Source organism: Microcaecilia unicolor, chromosome 6, assembly GCF_901765095.1.
Source record: "Microcaecilia unicolor chromosome 6, aMicUni1.1, whole genome shotgun sequence".
Classification (NCBI taxonomy): domain Eukaryota; kingdom Metazoa; phylum Chordata; class Amphibia; order Gymnophiona; family Siphonopidae; genus Microcaecilia; species Microcaecilia unicolor.
In genome coordinates this window covers 165,169,202-165,196,542 of record NC_044036.1, presented here as the reverse complement: position 1 = coordinate 165,196,542, position 27,341 = coordinate 165,169,202, and the positions used below count along the sequence as shown (strand labels likewise).

Below are 27,341 nucleotides of genomic sequence, written 5' to 3'. Positions count from 1 at the left end.
TCATCCGGACATTAACTGGGCACTGGCTGATACTCAGACTGGTGCCCGGTTAGCTTGGCAGATAGACAGCCTTTTTCTCTCCTAACTTTGAGCCCTTTTTACTAAGCTGTGGTAAAAGGGGGCCTGCGTTGGCGTCAGCACGTGTTTTTGATGTGTGCTGAGCCCCCCCCCTTTACCGCAGTAAAAGGCTGTCGTATTTTTTTTTTAAGAAGTGACAGTGCGGTAAGTGACGCACTTGCTGTGTGGCCATTTCGTGTGGGAGCACTTACCGACACATATTGAGGTGGCAGTAAAGGCTCCTGCGCTACAGGCCATACCCTGCCCGATTACCACAGAGTAAACACCTGCGCTACAAAAATAAAAAAAATATTTTTGTAGCGCCGGAAATGACGAGCACTGGGGGGTGGGATCTATTGCTGTGCTTCTGCAGTAGCCCAGCGATAGTTCCGGTTTAGCGAGCGGGCTTACCGCCACTTAGTAAAAAAAAACCTTTATGCGCCTGTTGAAACCATGCAATTTTCAGACAGTAGTTCAAAGTCTTATAGTACCTTGTTTTGATTATTGCAATGGTTTATTTTAAGTGTTACAGGTGTGCCAAAATTCATTCGCCAGGGAAGTAATTAGGAATTGCAAGTGGATCTGCCCCATTCTGTAACATGTCTGCCTGAATTTCATAGTGTGCAACCGCAAAGGGGCCTGGCCATGGGAGGGGCATGGGCAGGTTCAGTGAGGGTCCAAGAACACAAGCATGATGTTATGGTATATACCCACATTTGTGCGTGTAATTGGCATTAGCTGTGCATGATCATTTACAGTGCGCCCAAAGTTGGGCATGAAATGCACGCTAAGCTGCTATTCTGAAAAGGCTTAGCACGGATCATTCCGATACCTAACTTTGGGTGCCATTTATTGAATTCCCCCCATGTTGGAGAACAGGAGTCCATTTTCTGGTCAGGCTTTTGGTTGTAGTCTTAATTTTGTATTTGGAGCAAGCAGTATTATAGTAATGGTAAATATAAATGTGTGTGCATGAAAACACGGGCGCTCATTTTCAAAGCACATAGACTTACAAAGTTACATAGAGGGGCATTTTCAAAAGAAACGTCTAGGTTAGAATTTGGACGTCTTTGTAAAACGTCCAAATTCAGAGGTGGGGGGAAGGTCATTTTTGAAAAAGATGGACGTCCATCTTTTGTGTTCGACAATACCATGGTCATCCTAGGATTTTGGACGTCTTTGATTTTCGGCCATTTTCGAACACAAATATGTCCAAGTCTAAAACGTCCAAAGTCAAGCCATTTGGGTGTGGGAGGAGCCAGCATTTGTAGTAGACTGGTCCCCCTGACATGCCAGGACACCAACCGGGCACCCTAGGGGGCACTGCAGTGGACTTCATAAAATGCTCCCAGGAACATAGCTCCCTTACCTTGTGTGCTGAGCCCACGAAAACCCACTACCCACAACTGTACACCACTACCATAGCCCTTACAGGTGAAGGGGGCACCTATTTGTGGGTACAGAGGGTTTCTGGTGGGTTTTGGAGGGCTCACTGTTTCCTCCACAAGTGTAACAAGTGTGTGTGGGGGGGTATGGGCCTGGGTCCACTTGTCTGAAGTGCACTGCTACTAAACTACTCCAGGGACCTGCATGCACTGTAATGGACCTGAGTATGACATCTGAGGCTGGCAAGTAATGTTGTTCATCACAATTTTGGGGGTTGGGAGGGGGGTTAGTGACCACTGGGGGAGTAAGGGGTGGTCATCTGCAATTTGTTCCAATGGTCATCTGGTCATTCCGGGCACCTTTTTGTGCCTTATTTGTAATAAAAACAGGTCTAGCTGAAAACGTCCAAGTTTTAGTCCTGGACGTCTTTGCTTTGTTCCATTATGGCTCAAAGACGTCCAAGTCCCACCTTGAACACGCCTCCGATACGCCCCCTTGAGATTTGGACGTCCTTGTGACGGACTTCTGACAAAGACGTCCAAAATGCGGTTTTGATTATACCGATTTGGGCGTCTCTGTGAGAAGGACGTCTAAGTGCCGATTTATGTCACTTTTTGGACATCCATCTCTTTCGAAAATGAGCCTGTTTGTAACCTGCATAACTTTGTAAGCCTTTGTGCTTTGAAAATGAGCCTCCACATCTGTCTAGAGAGACCTAACAAGATGCCTACTTTTCCTTTTTGCATTGTGGAAACAACCACAGATTAAGAGGTTTGTTCAGGGGATTTTGAGCACAAATTGGCATTGTTTGAGGATAATGTTCTATTGTAACTGCCTGAGCCAATCATCCTTTTTTCTCTGCATCAGTTTCCATGTTTAAAAAGAGTTCTCTGTCCACAATAAATTTAATAAATAAATGAGTTATTTGTAGAATAAATTAGTCCAAGCTAGAGATGTTACCACTACAAATCTTGGAACAATCTCTGGATATAATTAAACACCAGTATAAAAAGAAACTGAATTCTCAGGCTTTAAAATATCATTGGCTTCATAGTCTTAATTTTTTCACTCGTTAGCCTGATAGATTCAAAACCCCTGCAAACTTTTACTTGAGACAAATATAGCACTGTAGCAAAACTATCATTAAGCTAAATAATAGCATCATTCAATCAGTCTCCATATATAGGAGTGAGGTTTGGATTCTGTCACTAACCCAGAAATATGGAGAATAAACGAGCAGGTCAAAGTGACATCCAAAGGATTTTATTAGAGAGATCATATATAAGAAAGTTGCCCGACACAGGCCGTGTTTCTCCCACAGAGAGCTGCGTCAGGGGCTAAAATGTATCCTCCCAAAAAGAACAGCTAAAATGTATCCTCCCTAAAGGAACAACTAAAATGTATCCTCCCTAAAGGAACAATTGCAATACTCATATAAGGACAAGAAAGAGTAAAAGATTTGGGCACATAATAGGACTTGCCGTCTGTGCTGGTTTTTTCTTCTTTTACTCTTTCTTGTCCTTGTATGAGTATTGCAATTGTTCCTTTAGGGAGGATACATTTTAGCCCCTGACGCAGCCCTTTGTGGGCGAAACACGGCCTGTGTCGGGCAACTTTCTTATATACGATATCTCTAATAAAATCTTTTGGATGTCACTTTGATCTGCTCGTTTATTCTCCATGTTGGATCTTGCAGATCGCTTGCCTTGTTGTTTTTTACTAACCTAGAAATATACAGAATGAGACAGAACTCCAGTAAAATCTATACATCTCCTAGTTCTGTAAACAGGTAACTGTCCACAGAACCCCCCCCCCCCCCCCCCCCCACCACCACCACTAATAAAAGATGTAGAACAGAATTAGGACACTACGAGGCATATGTCGGCATTAGCGCATTGCAGCTGCTAGGGCGACTTAGTAAACAGGAGAGCAAGTGATCACCGGCTACAAATAGTGGAGGAGTGGCCTAATGGTTAGTGCACGGGCTTTGATTCTGGTAACCTGGGTTTGATTCCCACTGCAGCTCCTTGGGACCTTAACCCTCCATTGCCCCAGGTACAAAAAACAGATTGTGAGCCCTCTAGAGACAGAGAAAGTACCTGCATATAATATGTACAGTGCTGCATATGTCTAGTAGCGCTACAGAAATTAGTAGTAGTAGTAGTAAATAGAAATATGTTTGAAAGCATCCCATCTTTTAGTTGGGGCACACTGCCCTCAAGGGCCACAACCAGCTCAGGCTTTCAGGAAACCCCTAATAAATAAAGAGAGTGGAGGAGTGGCCTAGTGGTTACGGTGGTGGACTCTGGTTCTGGGGAACTGGGGAACTGAGTTCGATTCCCACTTCAGGCACAGGCAGCTCCTTGTGACTCTGGGCAAGTCACTTAACCCTCCATTGCCGCAGGTACAAATAAGTACCTGTATATGTAAGCCACATTGAGCCTGCCATGAGTGGGAAAGCGCGGGGTACAAATGTAACAAAAATATATGCATGAGGTAGATTTGCATACAATGGGTATGGCATTCATGCAGATATTCATGCATATTCATTTGTGATATCCTGAAAAATAGCCTAACAAAATCTGCAACAGTCACAGTAATAAGCACATATTTAAATTTACACCTGCTCATGGGCTAGTGTAAATTTTGTATGTGTACTTTTGGCATAGACAGAATGCATCTGCGTATTTTACAATCTCCTCTCAAACTCTTCCCCCAAACATGCCTACACTGAGGTCATATAAAAGTTGGCATGAGTGCCTTCCCTGTAATTGGAGGGTTGAGGGAGGGGGAAGTTATTTTGTAATTCTGAAAATGTGTAGTGCAAAATGTTGGTAATCCATTGGAATTTTGTTGAATTTCTTCAATAAAAAGAATTTACACTAAAAAGTTGGCACTTCCTACATGTGCTATCCCTGAGGTAATTTTATAAAAGTCTTTTTCTGCAGGTGAAATAACGTTTACCCGCAGGAGAAAGTTTATGAAATTACACCCTTACTTATCTTAAGTGCTTGGAATGTGGGTTCTAGTTGGGTTTTGTGCTGCTCAGAAATCAAAATTCTTTGAACATAAAAAGTAGTTAATTGCCAGCATTAGGTTTTGGGCAGTGTTAGTAAAGATTTTCTGGTCTGGCACAGCTTGAGATACCCTCTTGGTGAGCAGGACTGTTTGTTCTTTGTAATGTGCATTTATCAACTTGAATGAAAAACACATTAGCATGTAATGATTAGGAATCTCTTAATGGCAACAAAGTGAAGACTTTGAAAACTCATTGAAGCAAGTAATGACTACCTGAACTCTGAAAACAAAAGAAGTACAAAGAAGGATATTTAGAGGTACTTTTACTAAGCTGGGGTAAAAAAGTGGCCTTAGCCCGCCCTTATTTGGGTTGCTACCATGCACTAAGGCCATTTTTATCATAGCCAGAAAGTGGCTATTTTTTTTCAATTAATGGCCCTTAGCGCATGGCCACGGGAGCACTTACTTCACCTATTATGTAGGTGGTAAGGAGGGGCATTTTCGAAAGAAACGTCCAAGTTGTGATTTGGACTTCCTTGCAAAACGGCAAAATCCAGGGGTGGGGAAACCAGTATTTTTGAAACAAGATGGACGTCCATCTTTCGTTTCAAAAATACCGTCAGAGACATCCAAATCCTTAAATTTGGACGTCCCTAGATTTGGACGTCCCTAGACATGGACTTTTCTGATTTTCGGTGATTTTCGAAACCAAAGACGTCCATGTCAAAAACATCCAAATGCAAACCATTTGGGCATGGGAGAAGCCAGCATTCCTAGTGCACTGGTCCCCCTGACATGCCAGGACACCAACCGGGCGCCTTAGGGGGCACAACAGTGGACTTCATAAAATGCTCCCTTACCTTGTGTGCTGAGCCGCCCAACCCCCCCCCCCAAAAAAAAAAAAAAAACCCACTACCCACAACTGTACACCACTACCATAGCCCTTAAGGGTGAAGGGGGGCACCTAGATGTGGATACAGTGGGTTTTGGAGAGCTCACTGTTTCCTCCACAAATGTAACAGGTAGGTGGGGTTATGGGCCTGGGTTCGCCTGTCTGAAGTGCACTGCACCCACTAAAACTGCTCCAGGGACCTGCATGCGCTGTCATGGACCTGAGTATGACATCTGAGGCTGGCATAGATGCTAGCACGAATTATTTTTAAAGATGTTTTTTGAGGGTGAGAGGGGGTTAGTGACCACTGGGGGAGAAAGGGGAGGTCATCCCCGATTCTCTCCGGTGGTCGTCTGGTCATTTCAGGCACCTTTTTGTGCCTTAGTCGTAATAAAAACATGTCCAGGTGAAAACGTCCAAGTGTTGATCAGGGACGTCCTTGTTTTTTTCGATTATGGGTCAAAGACATCCAAGTGTTAGGTAAGCCCGAGTCCCGCCTTCGCTACGCCTCCAACACGCTCCCTTGAACTTTGGATGTCCTTGCAACGGACTGCAGTTGGAGACGTCCTAAATCGGGATTCAATTATACCGATTTGGACGTCCATCTTCCGATTTATGTCGAAAGATGGACGTCCTTCTCGTTCAAAAATGAGCCCGAAGGGCTCCCTTGGTAATCCTGTGCTAATCAGAGCGTGGTAATGTAGGCACGTTGAGTAGCGCTGGAACATCCACTCTCCACCCCACAAACATACCCTCTCTGCGCAAAAATACAAGCTTTATTAGCATGTGGGTAGCACACGGTAAGCCCTTTCAAACTGAGGTAAGCACTTGCCAGTACTTACCACAGCTTAGTAAAAGGACCCCTTAATTATGTCTTAAGTGGTAAAAATGAGATGCTGGTATCATATTAATATTGTCTCTATGCTTTTATATTATTCAGCAGTCTTTTGAAGCAATAACCACTTGGCTATTAGTGTTTCTTACCTCACTCCTTTCTCGGTCATTGGTAACAAGTAAAGGAACAAACAGTTGTGTCAGCTTTTTCTTCCAAAGGACTTTTAGGCCATCAATATTGAAATGGATTTTAAAAAATGATTTCCTTGTTTTCCCTGGACCTATTTGATGCCTCTTACAGATCAGAATGACTAGATCTGCAGTCCCAAGAACTGATAAAAAAAAAATCACTCTCCTCATAGATATAGATATGACAAGTAAACGTTATGCCTTACAAATTACTGTCTCAAAGAGGAAGGAAAAAGCCTCAGAACTACATCCTACTGTTTAACCAAGCATAGGGAATTTCAATGTAAACACCTCATCGGCATAAAGGCCCTTCCTTCTTATCATACGTCCAGTGCTCTGTGCAATGCAAATATTTAAGTAAGCAAAAAAGCTAATGAGACTTAGCTGTATGTGAATAAAAAGTCCCACCGACAGTGGCCATCGTTTCGCTTTTAAGCTGCCTCAGGGTATATCAGAACCAAATTAACTATGCGTGCTATAAAAAAAATGATAGTGAAAATTTCATCTCTTATGTTAACCCAAAACAAAAATTTTACTTAAAAAATTCCTGTCCCAGACGAGTCAAAAAACACTTCAGTTCTCGATGCATCCACAAAGATGGCCGTAGGATCCCCTACCGTGTCTTTTCAAGCCTCCCTTGACATCCTATCCTGCTCATCAAAGAAAATGCTGAAAAATTCCAAGAACTGGACATTTTGGGCCCTGTTTACTAAGCCACGCTGTAGGCACGCTAACTTTTTAACGTGTGCTAAAAATTAGCGTGTGCTAACGATAGAAACACCCATAATATTCCTAGGGGTGTCTCTAACGTTAGCGCTCGCTAATGTTTGGCACGCGCTAAAAAGTTTGCTTGCCTACAGCATGGCTTAGTAAACAGGGCCCTATATTTCTATGCTTTTAGTCCCTCCCTCCTCTATCTCTGCTCTACCCTCTACCACCTCCCCGTGCTTATCCCTGATCTGACCTACTCACCCTCTACCTGCATGCCCTTCCAAATCTCCCCTACATCCCCTCCCCCACTCCGTGCTTCCCTCATACTATGTCCAGCGGCCACTTCTTCCCACCCCAAGGACCTCCCCTTTTAGTCTCTGCCTCCCCTATCTCTGCCCTATCCTCCACCATATCCCCTTGCTTATCCCTGATCTGACCTACTCATCCTCTACCTGCGCGCCCTTCCAAATCCCCCCTACATCTCCTCCCCCACTCCGTGGCTCCCTCATACTCTCCAGCGGCCACTTCTTCCCACCTCAAGGACCTCCCCTTTTAGTCTCTGCCTCCCCTATCTCTGCCCTACCCTCTACCATATCCCTTTGCTTATCCCTGATCTGACCTACTCACCCTCTACCTGCGCGCCCTTCCAAATCTCCCCTATATCTCCTCCCCCACTCCGTGCCCCCCTTCCTAGCTGTGCCTGGCCGCTGCCCGTTTGTGCATCCAACCTGCCTAAGCATCTAGAGGTCAGCTTCCTTTTCTGGTGTACGGATTATATAATTGCATATCCATGCCAGATTCAGCCTTTGGCAGTCAGCACCTTTAACTTCACTAATGCTGCAGGTTGAATATTGGGGAGGGGAGGAATATTTATTTGTGCACTTGATAAAATATGTGCCAAATGTAAATTTGTGACTTACATTAGTAGCTGTCATTAGAGAACCATGATAAATTATGATGGTCAGAACTATTTTTTTCCCTAATATGATTCAATTAGGCTATGGCTCCTCTATGGTGTCTTTTGAAATTAATTATTGCATTTTATAGTCTTTTGCTTTGACCAGCCTCCTGATCCTAGTCCAATGTTTAGCTGGCAGAAGTAACTTTTCATCAGTTGTATAATTATGCAGAATTGGCAAGAAAGATAGCGAACTTACCACAACTACCACTACATGCAAATATATGGAATCCACTATCTGTTTATCTTAAAACTCGGTATCCTGTTTGATTACATCTAACACGCTCAGACTGCCTTGTGGGGAAATAATGGCCCAAGACATGACTCTTATCACCCAGCGTGGTCAAAACTTCTCCCTCATGCAAATTCCAAACAAAATCCCAGCACTTAGGAGTCCTTTTACTAAGGTGTGCCGAAAAGATGCCTGCGCCAGTGTAGATCAGCGCAGGTTCATTTTTTTTTTTGTTTTTGGCCGAAAATGGACATGCGGCAAAATTGGCACTCGTCCATGTTGGGCCACAGACCTTACTGCCACCCATTAACTAAGCAGTAAGGTCTCGCGCGTTAACTGGGCAGTAATTGTCAGCTCGCGTACAATGCTGATTACTGCCAGTTTAGCACCGCACGCCGGAAATTTTCCAGCTCGCGTAAAAAATAAAATTACCGCCCAGGCCACACGGTAGCCGGGCAGCAGTTACGAATTGGTGCACGTTGGGCACGCGTAGGTGCCTACGTTGCTTAGTAAAATGGCCCCTCACATTGCCATCCCCATTCTAACCACAGCCGAGTCACCATCCTTTTTTCCCCAATTGAGAAGAACGTGCTTCTCCCTGCATATGGAAGGAGAGGGAAGATTTTCAATGGGTTTTCCCTCCTATGTGGAAAATTCATTTACCGGCAGAAATCGCTTTTAAAAAAATTGTCTTCTTAGTAGTTCCCTGTTTTATTTAGGTCTGTCTGATTTTATTGCTGTTAAAACTCAAATGTTTATAGCTTATTATTTAGAAGTAGCATCATGAAATCCTAGTAATTGCTATAGTTTACAAGGCTACCTGTAAAAAGATTTTGTTTCATTAAAAAAAAAAAGAGCCTTGCTTTTATAGCAGTTGGTAATTGATACATTCTTGCTGGAATCCAATGGAAAGCAAAAGCTATCTCAAGATTTTGTCTCATCATAAATTAAAGTAAACAAGCTAATTAGCAAGAAAGGGTGGTAGGCATCATAAGAGCACAGTACTGGACATACATTTGCTTTGCTTTGCTGTTGAATCTTATCATGACTTAACTGAAATTCAGACCTAAGTTTATAAAGGTTATTCTCCTTGTCATGAATATATTGAGGGGGAAGTTACCAAGCTGCCTTAGGGCACCTACCTGTGTTATTTGCCCCTTAATGCGTGTTATGGAACTCTAATGCTGATGCCCTAATATAGCAATAATTTGATCACTCAAAATTACATAGTAATGAGATGCCAAACCTGCAAATGCATGTAAATCAGCTTATTACTATGTAAATACTATACCACAGCTTGATCTGTGGTATAGATGGTAAAATAAAGCTAGCTAAAAATTGAGGTTATTTCTCTGCCCAGGATGCTTCCAGGCCACATGTTAAAGGGGCCAGCACACAAAATCTTAAGCAGTGAGCAGAGTGTCTTGTGCCCATCCCTCCCGGCTGAAAGCCCTTCTTTGACTTTCTTCCAACCCATACTCCCACCTCATTGTGCTGCTTCTCCCGGCCACCACCCGCAACTGGAAATCCTCCTCCCCCCCAGTGGTCAAATTTGCCAATTACAACTGTCTTCTCCAAAAGTACTCCAGGGTAGTAATTCTTCCCAAAGCTCCCACTCCCCAGACCTACCTTTGATGAAATCTCTGGTGTCTAGTGGTGTGGACGGGAGCGATCCCCAGTTGCTCCTGGCTTTGCTGGCGCCCTTGTCCAAAATGGCTCTGGCAACCCTTAGCGGTAGTCTCACAGTACTACTGCAGTTTGACCTTTAGCAGTAGAACCATGAGACTACCTCTACGAGTCACCAATGCCATTCTGGAAGAAGGTCAGAGCAGCCATTTTGATAGCATGGACAGGAGAAACTGGGAATCAGTCCTTCATTGACTACAGTACTAGACCACCATTAAATGTCATCTGCCATTTGGATGTCCAGTCAATCCTCTTGCGATTTAACAAATTTGAATAACTTTGTATCATCAGCAAATTTAATTACCTCACTAGTTAATTCCCATCTCTAGATAATTTATAAATGTGTTAAAATGCAGCAGTCCCAGCACAAACCCCTGGGCAACCCCACTATCTACCCTTCTACATTGAGAATACTGACCAATTTAACTCTACTCCCTGTATTCTATCTTTAACCTGTTTTGAATCCACTATAGGACGTTACCTCCTACCCAATGACTTTCTGACTTTGTTAATTGCCTTTTTAAAATCCAGATACACAATATTGACTGGCTCACCTTTATCCACAGGTTTATTCACTCCTTCTAAGAAATGTAGTAGATTGGTGAGGCAACAGTTCCCTTGAGTAAATCCATATTGGCTTTATCTCATTAATCCATGCTTATATATATGCTTTGTAATATTGTTCTTTATAATAGTCTCTACCGTTTTGCCTGGTACCAACATCAGGCTCACTGGTCTATAATTTCCCTCTCCAACGTTCAGTCTGCCAGAGTGATAGCCTCAGTCGCTTTTGGTAGTAAGTCATTTCAGGCCATAAGTACATAAGTAATGCCATACTGGGAAAAGACCAAGGGTCCATCGAGCCCAGCATCCTGTCCACGACAGCGGCCAATCCAGGCCAAGGGCACCTGGCAAGCTTCCCAAACGTACAAACATTCTATACATGTTATTCCTGGAATTTTGGATTTTTCCAAGTCCGTTTAGTAGCGGTTTATGGACTTGTCCTTTAGGAATCCGTCCAACCCCTTTTTAAACTCTGCTAAGCTAACCGCCTTCACCACTTTCTCCGGCAACGAATTCCAGAGTTTAATTACACGTTGGGTGAAGAAAAATTTTCTCCGATTTGTTTTAAATTTACTATACTGTAGTTTCATCGCATGCCCCCTAGTCCTAGTATTTTTGGAAAGCGTGAACAGACGCTTCACATCCACCTGTTCCACTCCACTCATTATTTTATATACCTCTATCATGTTTCCCCTCAGCCGTCTCTTCTCCAAGCTGTATAGCCCTAGCCTCCTTAGTCTTTCTTCATAGGGAAGTCGTCCCATCCCCGCTATCATTTTAGTCGCCCTTCGCTGTACCTTTTCCAATTCTACTATATCTTTCTTGAGATGCGGCGACCAGAATTGAACACAATACTCAAGGTGCGGTCGCACCATGGAGCGATACAACGGCATTATAACATCCTCAAGCCTGTTTTCCATACCTTTCCTAATAATACCCAACATTCTATTCGCTTTCTTAGCCGCAGCAGCACACTGAGCAGAAGGTTTCAGTGTGTTATCGACAACGACACCCAGATCCCTTTCTTGGTCCGTAACTCCTAACGTGGAACCTTGCATGACGTAGCTATAATTCGGGTTCTTTTTTCCCACATGCATCACCTTGCACTTGCTCACATTAAACATCATCTGCCATTTAGCCGCCCAGTCTCCCAGTCTCGTAAGGTCCTCTTGTAATTTTTCACAATCCTGTCGCGATTTAACGACTTTGAATAACTTTGTGTCATCAGCAAATTTAATTACCTCGCTAGTTACTCCCATCTCTAAATCATTTATAAATATATTAAAAAGCAGCGGTCCTAGCACGGACCCCTGAGGAACCCCACTAACTACCCTTCTCCATTGTGAATACTGCCCATTTAACCCCACTCTCTGTTTCCTATCCTTCAACCAGTTTTTAATCCACAATAGGACATTTCCTCCTATCCCATGACCCTCCAATTTCCTCTGTAGCCTTTCATGAGGTACCTTGTCAAACGCCTTTTGAAAATCCAGATACACAATATCAACCGACTCCCCTTTGTCCACATATTTGTTCACTCCTTCAAAGAATTGAAGTAAATTGGTCAGGCAAGATTTCCCCACACAAAAGCCATGCTGACTCGGTCTCAGTAATCCATGTCCTCGGATGTGCTCTGTAATTTTGTTTTTAATAATAGCCTCTACCATTTTCCCCGGCACCGACGTCGGACTCACCGGTCTATAATTTCCCGGATCTCCCCTGGAGCCTTTTTTAAAAATGGGCGTTACATTGGCCACCTTCCAATCTTCCGGTACCACGCTCGATTTTAAGGATAAGTTGCATATCACTAGCAGTAGCTCCGCAAGCTCGTTTTTCAGTTCTATCAGTACTCTAGGATGAATACCATCCGGTCCAGGAGATTTGCTACTCTTCAGTTTGCCATCTTCAACTTTCTTCTCCACAAAGCCAAGGCCCAAGCCCCACCTATCCTTTTACCATGTTAATATCCTGATATCCACCAAGGTTAACGGTGCTTTGGTAGGAAGCTTCAAATTCCCCATACCATTGTCCTTCATGCAGATCACACCAGCCTTCTTGGAAGCCCTATGACATTGTGGTTGTAATAGACGCTTCATGGAGATTTTGCCTGGTGTTTAATCAAAATAGCTATTTAGCACAACTTTTTGTTTATTAATTAGTTTCACTGAGGCCATTTTAATAAGCTGTGTCAGGCCCTAACACGTCCCTAATGTAGCATAACATGGAGTGCTGTGGGATGCCCTACAGAATCCTGAAATCTGTGCGCACAAACCGCACACTAATTTTTTTTTTGAGTGTGCATGTGAGGGATGGAGAATGGAATTCGTGCATTAACCAGATAACACAGCTACATTACCGCATGCTAACTGGTTAGTTCATGGATACCACGCGAGCCCAACCACCTATAAAATGGTTGCCGGTAAGTGCTCAAGTGGTTATTTTAAAAAATGACCACTCACTAATGGCAGCATTAGCTCATATAGAGCACCTAGAGATCCGCACCAAAATCCAAGCGTGTTCTATAACAATGCATGTAACTTAATTGGCTTAGCAAGCTAATCAGCATTGATAACAACTCTTCACAAGCAATAATGAGCATTAATTGGCAATAATTAGAATTTACGCACACAACTTGCTATCGTATTCTGTAATGCACTGCGCCTAACTTCTAACGCACACAGGCAGAAAGGGGTGTGGTTATGTGTGTGGAAATGGGCGTTTTGTGGGTGTTCTGAAATTTACACATGTAGTTATAGAATGTGGCACTCTGCACCTAAATCTATGTGCTGGGATTTACACCATGTTTTTGCTTGTGTAAACAGATGTGCGTAGTTTTAGGTGCTGGGATATCAACTACATGTATTCTGCATACTGTGCCTAAATCTAGGCGCCGCTTACAGAATAGTCTTAGGTGAAATTTTATTCCACATGGATTTTGTTGGCGCCATATATATAATCCCCCCTTGAGCCTTCAGGTTTAGTGCATAAATAGGACCACTTAAAAGTGTGTCCTATCTTTGGAGCCATTTTACTAAGACGCGTAGGTGCCTACGAATGCCCAACATGTGCCAATTCAGAGTTACCGCCCGGCTACCATGTGGCCTGTGCGGTAATTTAATTTTTACGCTTGGCCGCTGCACGCGCCAGTAACTCTAGCTTGACACGAGTAGGCGATTACAGCATGGTTAACATGAGAGACTGTACTGCTGAGTCAATGGCTGGCGGTAAGATCTCAGACCCAAAATGGACGCACAGCAATTTTTATTTTGCCACACGTACATTTTTGGCAAAAATATTAAAAAAGGCATTTTTTGCAGGCGTGCTGAAAAATGGATCTGCGCACACCCAAAACCTGCGCCTATACTACTGCAGACCATTTTTCAGTGCACCTTAATAAAAGGACTCCTTTATGCACTAGCCTATGGCCACTTAAGTGCTGAATATCAGCTTAAGTGGCTATGTGTTGGCCAACTGAAAAATAACTGGATTTTTAAAACTGAAGTTCAGACAAGGCCCAGCTTTGAATACCTAGGATTAGCTCCGTCGGTGGTGAACAAAGCACTCACCGCCACTGACTGAATATTAACCCCCCCGTTGTGGGTTTTTTTGGTATTCAAATGTGTAGCTTTCATATTATCTTGATTACTGAAACATATCCGTGAAAAGATGCAGACTAACATAGTTGCCTTTGTTTTAGCTTTATAGAAAGATGTTTCTCTTTATAGATTCCTTTCTCTAATTTTTCCCATCTCTTCTTCCTGCAAGTTTCAGATATAAATTCCTGGCCACAAATCCTTATGTCATCCCCATCCAACTATCTTATCTGTGATATTGTGGTTCTCCCATTTTCCCTTCTTCTGTCTTTTTTTGTGAATACTTTCATGCTATTCTTCTTTTTGTCTGTAAGCCACTCAGGTGGTCCATCTGATGGACAGAGTGCCAATTAAAAATAAAGTCAAAGTGATATGCCTTTTTTCCCCTTAATTTATTTCAAACAGCTTGGATGGCCACACCAAAATCAAGGGGAAAGTTATCAACACGGACTACTGTAAAGTTGGGTTATTTTAGCACAGGCACTCATTTTATCCAATGAGATCCTATTCTAACATAACATGACTTGTAGTAAAATAACCCGACTTAACAGTAGTCCACGTTAATAACATATCCCCCTAAATGATAGTATTTTGGGCTACATTCTATATATGGCGCCTGAAAATTCCGTGTGGAAAAAAAATACGCCTAGGCATATGCTATAAAATATGCCTAAAGTTTATAGAATACACCTAAAGTTCCACATAGTTTATAGAATATGACCAGCATATATCTGCATGACTAAATTTAGTCGCGGCCAGTTATGCCAAGTAAAACTTGGTGTAATTGCTGATGCTTAAATTATGTGTAAATCGGGCATATTCTATACCAATGCGCATAGATTTTAGAAATGCTCATGGCCCCTTTTCAACTTAGAATTTAGGAGCATTACATTACAAAATACACTTAGACACTTGTGTTTGTAAATTCTAATTGATTCTAATTAGTGTCAATAATTGCTTGTTAAGTGGACATTATTAGCATTGATTGGTTTGTTAACTAATAGTTGCAAGTGCAAATCCAGAATGCGACCAGATTTGCTCTATTTAAGTCGCACTATATAGGATCCGGGGATTTATGTCTTGTTACAGGAGCTGTCCAGAGCCTGGTGCTGAACGGTGTTTAATACATTCCTAGGGTTTTTTTGTTGTTGTTGTTGTTTATTTGTTTGCCTGAAATGTAGATCTGGCTCTTAATAATTAAAGGCCCATTGGAATTAAGTAAAGTGGTAAAACCTTCCCAAGAATATAAAACTAGTTGCTAACATTTTATATGTATTTCTGCTTCAGAATTTGCTGTTCCCACGAAGTGTGTATGGGGGTAATATAAAGCATTTTCTGCATCTAAAGCAAGTTTTACATGCAGAAAATATCTTTTATAAAATTGCACCAGCAATATAAATATGTAAACAAAAATATGTGCACAGAAAAGCAGGTGATATATGTGTAGGCATTCTTGAGGACGGAGTTATAATGTATGTGCATAATTTATTGGGTCCTTTTACTAAGGTGCACCGAAAAATGGCAAGCGCTGGTGTAGACGCGTGTATTGGACGTACGCAGGTCTATTTTTCAGTGTGCCTGCAAAAAAGGCCTTTTGGGGGGGGGGGGGGGAGGGCAAAAATGGATGTGCGGCAAAATAAAAATTGGCACGTGCCCATTTTGGGCTTGAGACCTTACCGCCACCCATTGACCTAGCGGTAAAGTCTCATGTGTTAACCAGGCAGTAATAGTCTACGCGTGTACAATGCCGATTACCACTCGGTTAGCGCTACGTGCTGGAAATTTTCTGGTGCAACTAGGGGACGTGTGTAAAATTTGAAATGACCTCCTGTGCCTTGCAGTAGCTGGGTGGTAGTTCAAAATTGATGCGCATATGCGCCTACACAGCTTAATAAAAGGGCCCCTAATTATGTGACTACATATGTGTAGGACATGTGCTTATTTGCATTTTCCTCAGATCAGGTGTGTTTTAGCATGAGAACATTTGGAGATAGTACTGGGTGCCCATTATAGAAGGCATATAAATGCATATTTGTCTTACATAGGCATAAAGCACAAGTATTTTGGGAAACGTTCTAGGGCACCCTGTTATAAAATAACCCCTTACTTGTCATTGCATGGTAAACAAGTTTCAAGTTTATTTGTGATTTACTATCCTGTCCTTCAGATGGACCACCTGAGTGGCTTACAGACAAAAAGAAGAATAGCATGAAAGTATTAACAAAAAAAGACAGAAGAAGGGAAAAGGAGAACCACAATATCAAAGATAAGATAGTTGGATAGGGATGACATAAGGATTTGTGGCCAGGAATTTACATCTGAAACTTGCAGGATGGGAAAAATTAGTGAAAGGAATCTATAAAGAGAAACATCTTTAGGACAGCCTTAAAGTTCTCTAAGGATATCTGCATTCTTAGATGCTCTGGCAACTTATTACACAGTTCGAGGCCTGGACAGAGAACACTGAGTGGCAAGTATTTATAAGTTGTTGCTTCATACCTGCTAGAAATGACTTTAAGTCCAACTAAATGTGTTTTGTGCATTTGCATTCTGTCATATACTCTAAATTATTAAATACAACTGTTCATTCACATGACATCAATTATATATTTATTATTACTTTATTATTATTTTATTTTTTTAATAAGGCTGGAAAACTTGCCATGGATAGAGGATGGGCAATCAACGTGGGTAAGTACTTTAAAAAGTTCTTGCCATTTGGTTTATAAGACTACAGTTTTTGAATTATTCACATGGGATTTAGCTTCTTTGCAGAGTAATCAATGTACTGTTCTACATCTTTATTAGTGAATTTTGATATAAAATCTTTCATAATAAAACACAGGAAGACCAGGAACGCCAGAAAAGTATTTGTTCTGCCATTATAATGCGTCCAGTGCTTTTGTCCATACCATGTTCTACTCCAAAAGAAGTTCAACTAGCACGTATTACTTGTCAATTTGGAAAAAGCTTAAAGGGGTCCTTTTACTAAGGTGCGCCGAAAAATGGCGTGCGTTGTTATAGCTGCATGTATTGGACGTGCGCAGGTCCATTTTTCAGCACGCCGGCAAAAAAGGCTTTTTTTTGGCTGAAAATGGATGTGCAGGAAAATGAGAATTGGCGAGTGTCCATTTTGGGCCTCAGACCTTACTGCCAGCCATTCACTTAGCGGTAAGGTCTCACGCATTAACTGGACAGTAATCGTTAGCACACGTACAATGCTGATTACCACCCGGTTATCACCGCGCACCAGAAAATAAAATATATTTTCCAGCGCGCATACCAGACGCGCTTCAAAAATGAAATTCCGGGCGGTAGTTCTGAATTGGCGTGCATTGGGCACGAGTAGGCGCCTACATGGCTTAGTAAAAGGGTCCCAAAGCTTGGTATTTTGAGCAGTTATTTTGTTGATACTTTATAAAGTTTCATTTGAACAAAGAGTAGGGCTGCCAGGGACAAGTAGATGTGTTTTTGGGTATTGTAGGAACCAACATTAGTTCATAACTGAGGATTCCTAGGGTTGGGAGGGAAGAGGAATAGATATTGAAAGGATTACCAGGTGTATTGTGGTGGGTTTTTTTTCCATATCATAAATGGGCAAATCTATATGCTGGTACCTAAAGGTATACACCACTTAAACATGTCAAAAGCACCATTAAGGTGCCTATGTGCAGTAGGCGCTATTTTCTAAGGTATCGCCTACGTACCATAGTACTTAACTTCAAGGGGATGTATACGTGAGTGGAGTATGGGTGGGCCAAATGCATGTTTCCAAGTTACGTATGTAATTTGTAGAATACTGCAAAGTACACACATCACTTGGTGCATCTAGGTGTGCCAATTTAGTATTTTATAATGGAAACTTGTCGCCAAGATGCCTTTACAGAATTAGCACTAAACACATAGGGCTAAATTCTACAAATAGCGCTGAAAAAAAGCACTGAGCACAATTCTATAAGCTGTGCCTAAAGTTAGGCGTGGTTTATAGAATAGGCTTAAGTCCCGCTTAAATTTAGGTGTGTCCATTTGCACCAATGAAAATATGGTGCAAATACCTGTGCCTGTATTTAGACATGGAATCCCCTTATTCTATAATTGTGCATATAACCAAAAACCACACCCAAGATACTCTCCGAACCGCCCATGACCCTCCCATTTCTGTGCCTCATTTTTCGGGATTCACACTTCTAAATTTACTCACATACATTTTGATTCCAATTAGCACCAATAATAGCCTGTTAAAAAGCTAATTGTTGGCGCTAATTGGCTAATTCAGTGCATGCGCAATTAAAGCACCCTTTGTAAAATTAGGGGGATGGTGTTGGGGTGCCTAGACTGAATTGCCAGTTTACAGAATTGCCCCAAAACTGTCTTGTGGTTTTGCGTGAACAGCAGCACATCAAATTTAGATAGATAAATTCTGTTTCCTATTTAGATATTTGTCAGCTACACTTTTTGATGGTGAAATGTAGCTTTAACATAACCACAGAAAGTTCAGTTTGGAAAAGTGTGTATCCATGCAGAATTTATTATTATCGTAATCTGTTCTGATGTACGTGATATTCTTTGCGTAAACAAATGAGAAAAAATACCTCTTGAAGACTTAGGGGTCTTTTTACTAAGGTGTGCTAACGGATTTAGCATGAGCTAATTATTAGTGTGTGCTAAAAGCTAAGAAGCCACTTTATACCTAGGGGCTTCTTAATATTTAACATGTGCTAATTATTAGCATGTGCCGAATCTGTTAGCGCACCTTTGTAAAAAGACCCTTTAAAGGTGGCTAATGATAAAAAATCACTATAAAGCCTCAAAGTACATGTATATCGGAACTTACCAAACTTTTTCAGGCCGTGACCCATGATTGCAGCCGTGCATGAACCCGTTTGGGGTTGCGACCCACAGTTTGGGAAGTCCTGAGTATACCTTTGTCTTTTAGATCAGTAGTTTACAATTGAAAAGCACCTTGTGATTCAGTGAGTCACCAGACCTCATGAATTCTAATATTCTTAAAGTAAAGATGCAAAATAACCCATCATTCCTATGTACTTCAGAAAGGAGTTAAGGATAAAACTTATATATATTTTTTTTACATATGTATAACATTTGTGCCTACACTACAGTACATAATTTGAAATAGGTTTGTAAAACCAATAAATGTTGAGAAACTAATGTACTTATCACTCTTGTAGTATTGGTTCACTGACATTTCCAGTGCTGAATATATACTCCATCACTGGGAAATAACATCAGTGCTTCACATATAAGCTTAGAGGGGTAAATGTGAATTACATTTTTTCACTTAAAGAAAGAGAGAAACTGAATTCTAATACTCTACACTCTGTATTGTCTTACCTACTTAGCAGAATATCTGGCTAAAGTTCACACTTTCTTTCAGGTGGTGGCTTTCATCATTGTTCAAGTGATAAAGGTGGAGGATTTTGTGCTTATGCTGATATTACATTGACAATTAAGGTAATATAACTTAAGAATATGACAGGCAGACAAAAACACTATCAGCCTCACTATTATTTGAACGTGTAATTAAACTCTGGAATTCTTTGCCAGAGAAAGTAATAAAAGTGGTTATCTTAGCGGGGTCTAAAAAAGGTTTGGATGACTTCCGAAAGGAAAAGTCCATAGACCATTATTAAAATGCACTTGGGGAAACTCCACTGCTTATTTCTAGAATAAGCAGCATAAAGTGTATTGAACTGTTTTGGGATCTTGCCAGGTGCTTGTGACCTGGAGTAGCCACTGTTGGAAACAGGATGCTGGGCTTGATGGACCCTTGGTCTGTCTCAGTATGGCAATACTTATGTAAAAAATGTATCCAAGTAAATTTTATTTGAGATTGCACTGGCACAAAACGTTTTCCAGGTATAAATAAACATAGGTGTATCTAAAATAATACAAACTTTTCTCAACTACTGCAAAGTATTTTTTGGGTGTTTGGCCTCCTTTGGTTCTCTACAAAGAGAGAATTAGCCAGATGTCATTTCCACTAAGCCGAATGTTTCCATTAATTATATAGAGGCCCTTTAATCAAACTGCGTTAAAAAGTGGCCCTAGCGCATTCTTAATGTGGGTTATTCCCATGCGCTAAAGCCATTTTTTCCACAGGGGTAAAACGGCCAATTTTTCTATTTTCAGTATTAATGGCCACGTGCTAATTTTCTCATTAGCATTTGGCCATTAGCGTATGAGCCCGTAATGCCACCTATTTTTTAGGCAGTAAGGACTCGCGCACTAACCACGTACTAATCGATTAGTACATGGCAATGTATCGACTAGTGCAGAACACGCTCAGTCTCTGCCCCTAGATCTCCCCCAGCGCTAAAAAATGAATTTTATTTTTTAGCACGTGGGTAGCGCATGCACATAGAAAAATTACTGCGGGACACCTGAGCGCACCCCATGGTAAGAACCCCTAAAATAATTATGCAAAAACATTCCACATTAATTAATAGAAGTTTTAAACTTCTGGAAATTTGAACAAAGTGTGGTAAAATTTTGCACTTGCTGCATGTTTAGATGTTCATAAGTACATAAGTATTGCCATACTGGAACAGACCAAAGGTCCATCAAGCCCAACATCCTGGCAAGATCTCAAAAAAGTACAAAACATTTTATGTAAAAAGTAAATTCTCGCACCTATATTCAGAAAAACTGTGTGCAGATTCTAAGAATGCTCCAGATTATTATTTGTTACATTTGTATCCCACATTTCCCCACCTATTTGCAGGCTCAGTGTGGCTTACATAGTACCGTAGAGGCGATCGCCAATACCGGTTTTAACAAATACAAAGTGAGGTTGTGGTAAAGTAAAGTTCATGTGTGACAGACACATTGGGGAATCGTAAGAAGGAAGAGTTAAGTTATGTCCAGTATGAGCTTTGGTTTTGTTGTGTTGCTGGGTTAAGCCATTTAAGTTGGATCGTTAGGGTATGCCTTTTTGAACAAGTTAGTTTTTAGTAATTTCCGGAAGTTCAGGTGGTCGTATGTTGTTTTCACGGCTTTTGGTATTGCGTTCCATAGTTGTGTGCTTATATAGGAGAAGCTGGATGCACAGTTTGATTTGTATTTGAGTCCTTTGCAGCTTGGGTGGTGGAGATTTAGGTATGTTCGTGTTGATCTTGATGTGTTTCATGCTCCTCCCCTGGCTGTGCCCCCTATTCAGAGCAACTCATAATATTTACGCGCGGATCCCGGCACCTAAATATGTGCGTGCAAATTTAAATAAATGCCAATTAGCACCATTAATTGATTACTAGTGCCCAATTATCAGTGCTAATTGGCTTTATCAATTGTGCACAGATTGGATGCGTGCAAACCGTATGTGCTAACTGTTGATGGCACTCAACATGTTTACATACAGTACTTTATTGTGCATGTAGTGTATTCACAGTGCAGATACACTTACCTTCAGATTCTATATATGGTGACTAGATTTGGGCATGCTCCCAAAATACACATGCAGATTGGCTAACAAGCCAATTAATATCAGTAATTGGGTGCCAACAACCAATTATTGATAATTGGCACCCAGTAAAATTTGCATGTGGCTGCATGCTATTCTGCAAGGCATGACACCTAACTCTAATAGGAGGTAACAGGAAAGGGGCGTGGCCATGGGAGGGGCATGGGCATGTCAAGGGCATTCTGAAAAGTTGTGCATGTTGTTACAGAATACTGCCTCAATGCGCCTAACTTGGGTGCCATTATTTACACCAAGTTTCAGCAGGCATAAATCTGGTGCCAAAAGTGAAGCATGGGAATCAGTGCGAAGTGCAATTCTATAAAGAGCGTTCACTGATTGTTTTCTGTGCTGAATTTTGAGCACCATTTATAGAATTCTCCTCTCACTGAGTGTGCAGTCCATATTCATAACCTGACGTTTCTCATGCCCTAACAAATTATGCCATTAGTGTCAGCACAGAAATAGTTGCTTGCCAATGGGGGGAGGGGGGGGCAATTTCTCCAAAAGGGTTAATTTTGCACATACCGTGATAGGAATGAACCTTGGTCTTAAGCCAAATTTACAGCTAACGCTCACCTTAAAATTTGCTTTGTGCCAAAAAGAGCTTCTTCTGGAGTTCATAAGATGTAACACGTATGTGCAACTTATCCAGGTGCATTTGGAAATTCATATGGATCAGGCCTGTGGCACCACCCAAAATAATGGGAAATTTTTTTGTATCTTTCTGCCACATTTTCTTGGTCTCACACTGTATTTTATGATACTTGAGGATCTTCTCCCTCTCCATGCAATTTGCAGAATAATCACTTGGGACTGAAACCTCTATGATTCGTGCCATTCTGGTGTTTTTCTCTTTTGCCGCTATATCCAGTTTTCTTGCATCCAGCTTGAAAAAAACAAGTTGGAATATAATACTATGTGCTAATTCATATGCTGTGTTTAATTGGATTTGCTGTACCATTTTTCGAGCAACTGCAATAAAGCAGGTTTACATTAAACTCAGGGCCCTGTTTACTAAGCAGCGTTATAGGCGCGTTAACATTTTTAACGTGTGTTACCTACAATATTCCTATAGGCGCATACATGGTTGGCATGCTAAAAACATTAAGACACTTTAGTAAACAGGGCCCTTAGATTAAGGGCAAATGAAGTAGAGAACTCCATTAAAATCAGGACAGCCAAATCAAAACCACAGGTCTCAACAAAAGAGTAGAAAGCAACACCTAGTCCACCTGATGTTCCTGAATCAGGTCCCCCAGAAGACCATCGGTGTCAAAAACCAGAGAGAAAAAAAACGATGTCTTCAAATCTGTTTTGTAGATCTTGTATGAAGAATGCTTCTGAAGGGAGCCAGGAAGGGGTGCAAGAAAGAAGAATGCTTAAAATTTAGTGGACATTAATTACGATTGAGGGATAGAAGGAAGGACAAGTAGGTTCTTCAGTTGGGAACGCAAATAAAGGATGACATATAAGGAATCAGAAGGGTGATAACACAGTGGCAGACCATTATAAAAGGCCTTATGTATCAGTATCTGAAAAGAAATTAAAAGCCAGAGGCTTTCCATTAGAAAATATATGATGTGATCAAATCATTGGCAGTTGAGGAGTAACTTGAATTCTGTTCTGCACTTTCTGAAGATTATTGTGGTCTGGGTCCCTAACAGCACTGTAGTAATCCAGTGGAAGGTAACTGATGCATGAATCAAAGAATGTAATACTAGAAGATCAAACTACATTTCACTGAATAAGTTCACTGCAAAGAATAAAACACAGATTTGACTGTAGCTAGAACCTGCAGTTCAAAAGGCAATTGAAAATCAATAATGACCAAGTTTTTAATAGTATCATTTAACGTAATAAGAGAGCTGAGAAGCATGAACAAGGTGCTATGGTGAGAAATCCTTCCTGTAACTTGCAGGATCAAGTCTTAAATGATGATCAGTGAGGCAAGAGGTATCTGCATCAAGACACTTTAAGGTAAGATCATAGGACAGTGGATCAACATATGTAACCAACAAAACATTGTCCGCATAATAGAAGCCACCAGATCATGAATCCATTGAGCCAAGAGGACAAAAGAGGAAGGACCAACCCCCAAGGTACACAATAAGGAAAGAGAGGAGGTAATGGAGAAACCAACAGATATCTGAAAATAGCACCCATGAAGAAAAGAACTGAACCAATTCAAGACTTGGCTTCCCAAGGAATGGGCCAAGGAAAAGGTGATGATCCACAAGCTCAAAAACTGAAGAAAGATCTAGGGATACAACACGCATCAAGGAAAGTGATTGTCACTAACAGGCTTATTTTCGAAAGAGAAGGGCGCCCATCTTCCGACACAAATCGGGAGATGGGCGTTCTTCTCTCAGGGTCGCCCAAATCGGCATAATCGAAAGCTGATTTTGGGCACCCTCAACTGCTTTCCATCGCGGGGATGACAAAAGTTCCCGGGGACGTGTCAGAGGCATAGCGAAGGCGGGACTGGGGCGTGCTTAACAGATAGGCGTCCTCGGCCGATAATGGAAAAAAGAAGGGTGTCCCTGACAAACACTTGGCCGACTTTACTTGGTCCATTTTTTTTCATGACCAAGCTTCAAAAAGGTGCCCAAACTGACTAGATGACCACCGGAGGGAATCGGGGATGACCTCCCCTTACTCCCCCAGTGGTCACCAACCCCCTGTATGCCAGCCTCAAATGTCATACCCAGCTCCCTGACAGCAGTATGCAGGTCCGTGGGGCAGTTTTAGTGGGTGCAGTGCAATTCAGCCTGGTGGACCCAGGCCCATCCCCCCCTACCTGTTACACTTGTGGTGATAAATGGGAGCCCTTCAAAACCCACCTGAAACCCACTGTACCCATATGCAGATGCCCTCTTCACCCCTTAGGGCTATGGTAGTGTTGTACAGTTGTGGGGAGTGAGTTTTGGGTGGGGGGGGGGGTTGGGGGACTCAGCACCGAAGGTAAGGGAGCTATGCAGCTGAGAGCAATTTCTGAAGTCCACTGCGGTGCCCCCTAGGTGTGCAGTTGGTGTCCTGGCATGTAAGGGGGACCAGTGCACTACGAATGCTGGCTCCTCCCACGACCAAATGGCTTGGATTTGGTCGTTTCTGAGATGGGCGTCCTTGGTTTCCATTATCGCCGAAAACCAGAGACGATCATCTCTAAGGACAACCTAAAGATGACCATCTCTAAGGTCGACCTAAATGTTGGGATTTGGGCATCCCCGACCGTATTATCGAAATGAAAGATGGACGCCCATCTTGTTTCGATAATATGGGTTTCCCTGCCCCTTCGCCGGCACGTCCTTAGAGATGGTCGCCCTTACAGATGGTCATCCCCGTTCGATTATGCTCCTCTAAGCAACATAAAGTTTTTCCATATGGTGGTCCTACCGAAAGCCATATTTGCATGGATGGACACAAGTCTTCTCAATGAAATCAAGCAACTGAGAGAAAATAACTTTAGTAAAAGGCCTCCTAAATTTGTGTCATAATAGCATTAGGTTTGACTATCAAAGCAAATACGTTTCTAGCACAGAGACATCTTCTCCATTTTATTTGAGTGCTCTAATACATGCTCGTATTGTGCTGATGTTGTGTCTAATATGTTGCCTATTAAAGGGATTTAATTTGTGTTGCTGATATCTGTATCATATCTGTGGTATTCTGCCTATTATGCTATATCATTTCTACCCTGCTGATGTTTATCATATTTATGTTATATGATGTTTCTACTGTGCTGTTTTAATATGTATATTTCTGACACGGTATCCTGTTATTCCATAAGTATATAATATATGTACATCCTATATACTTATGAAAGAACAAGATACAGTGGAATAGCAGGATCCCAAAAGAATAAAACAGATTTTATGCTGCTTATCCTAAGAATAAGCAGTAGATTTTCTCAAGTTCATCTTAGTAATGGTTTATAAACTTTTCTTTTAGGAACTTCGCCAAACCTGTTTTTTAAAACCCATTTAAGCTAACTGCTTTTACCATGTTCACTGGTAATGAATTCCGGAGTTGAATTACATGTTGACTGAAGAACTATTTTCTCTGACGTGTTCTAAATGTACTATTTAGTAGCTTCATTGTATGCACTCTAGTCCTTGTATCTTTGGAAAGAGTAAGCAAGTGATTCACGTCTACCATTTTCACTCCACTCAGCGTTATCTATCATATCTCCCCTCAGCCGTCTCTTCTCCAAGCTGAAGAGCCCTGGCCGCTTTAGCCTTTCCTCATAGGAAAGTCATCCCTTCCCCTTTATCATTTTCTTCACCCTTCTTTATAGTTTTTCTAATTCTGCTATATCTGTTTTGAGATGTAGCAACCAAAATTCCACACAATATTCGAGGTGCAATTGCACCATGGAGCGATTCAAAAGTATTATAATATTCTCAGTTTTTTTTCTCCATCCCTTTCCTAATAATTCCTAACTTAGTCACCGCTGCAGACTGAGCAGAGGGTTTCAACATATCAACAATGACAACTAGATTCTTTTCCTGGGTGGTGACTCCTAATATGTAACCTTGCGTCATATAGATATAGTTTGGGTTCCTCTTTCCCACATATATCACTTTGCACTTGCTCACATTAAATGTCATCTGTCATTTTTTTATATCCAGTCTCCCAGTCTCATAAACATAAGAAGCATGCTCAAATGGGGTAAACAATTACACTTGAAATGTATTTGTCTTTTGTTACATACAACAATATATTTAGAAAGCAGTGTAAACCTGAGTTTGTTTGTTATCCCAAGAATTTTTTCTATAGGTGACGCACTCTGGTTTTTGACACATGAGAAATAATACGATCTGGATAGGTCCTGTTACAGCAGTGAATTAAAATAAACAGACAAGGGCTCAGCTGTTGTTTGTGATTTGTTTTTGTTTTTCTTGGATATCCACTGCTTGTATACATTCTTTTAATTGCAGTTTCTGTTTGATCGGGTGGAAGGTGTATCTAAAGCTACCATCATAGATCTGGATGCACATCAAGTAAGTAGCATATTGATGATTTGTAGACACAGAAACTGACAGAGTCAAAATAGAAAATCCATTTGGTATTGGCAGCTATAATAGAGTCGTTAGTACTGAGATGATATGATTCTATTTTTGGTGGAGGTCAATAAGTAGACTTCTGTATTTTGGACTGCAGTACTCATAATTGTTTCTGCTGGTATTCTGAATGCAGCAATCGACTGTAGTAAGGTAAATTTAGCAAAACAAATATGTGAATCACTGCAGTGTCTCTGTTTAAATAATTTTGGATTCCAGCTTGAGTTCTGTATTTAGAGGGCAATTGTACAAGTAAGCACCTCCGTTTAGATGCCCCAGTGCTGCACAACGAGAGCCTATTGTGTAATGGCATCTGGCTGCTCAGATTCCATTATAAAATACGAGCATAGCCCGGTATCAGCTAACTTTACATTTACGAGGCCACGGTTACACCAGGTTGTGGTCACGGAAACGCAGCAGGGATGCGTGTAACTGATCATATTTTTAAGTTGTATGCACAAGTGGGAGCCTTGCCAGTTATACACCTTCTTACATTTATGCACTATCCCCCAAATTCTATATCAGGCGACACAAGTTAGGTACCATTTAGGCACCTAATTTTAGGCGCCCAAATGGAGATAAACCTCAGTGCCTAACTGTGCTTAGGTGTATTCTATAAATTAGCACCTAAGTACATTAGCATGTAACTGCAAAGGGGGGTGTGAATGTGGGTGGGGCATGGGC

General features: G+C 41.5%; 1 protein-coding gene across 2 annotated transcripts in view; it reads left to right on the top strand.

The window, feature by feature from the left end:
* Nucleotides 1–27,341, top strand: part of HDAC11 (histone deacetylase 11) — a 56,661-nt gene that overhangs the window by 15,159 nt on the left and 14,161 nt on the right. For both annotated transcript variants that reach the window (XM_030207766.1, XM_030207767.1), the window contains exons 5-7: nt 16,769–16,811; nt 19,516–19,592; nt 26,535–26,597. In XM_030207766.1, the coding sequence (XP_030063626.1) occupies nt 16,769–16,811; nt 19,516–19,592; nt 26,535–26,597 (183 nt within the window). The remainder of the gene's footprint in view (nt 1–16,768; nt 16,812–19,515; nt 19,593–26,534; nt 26,598–27,341) is intronic.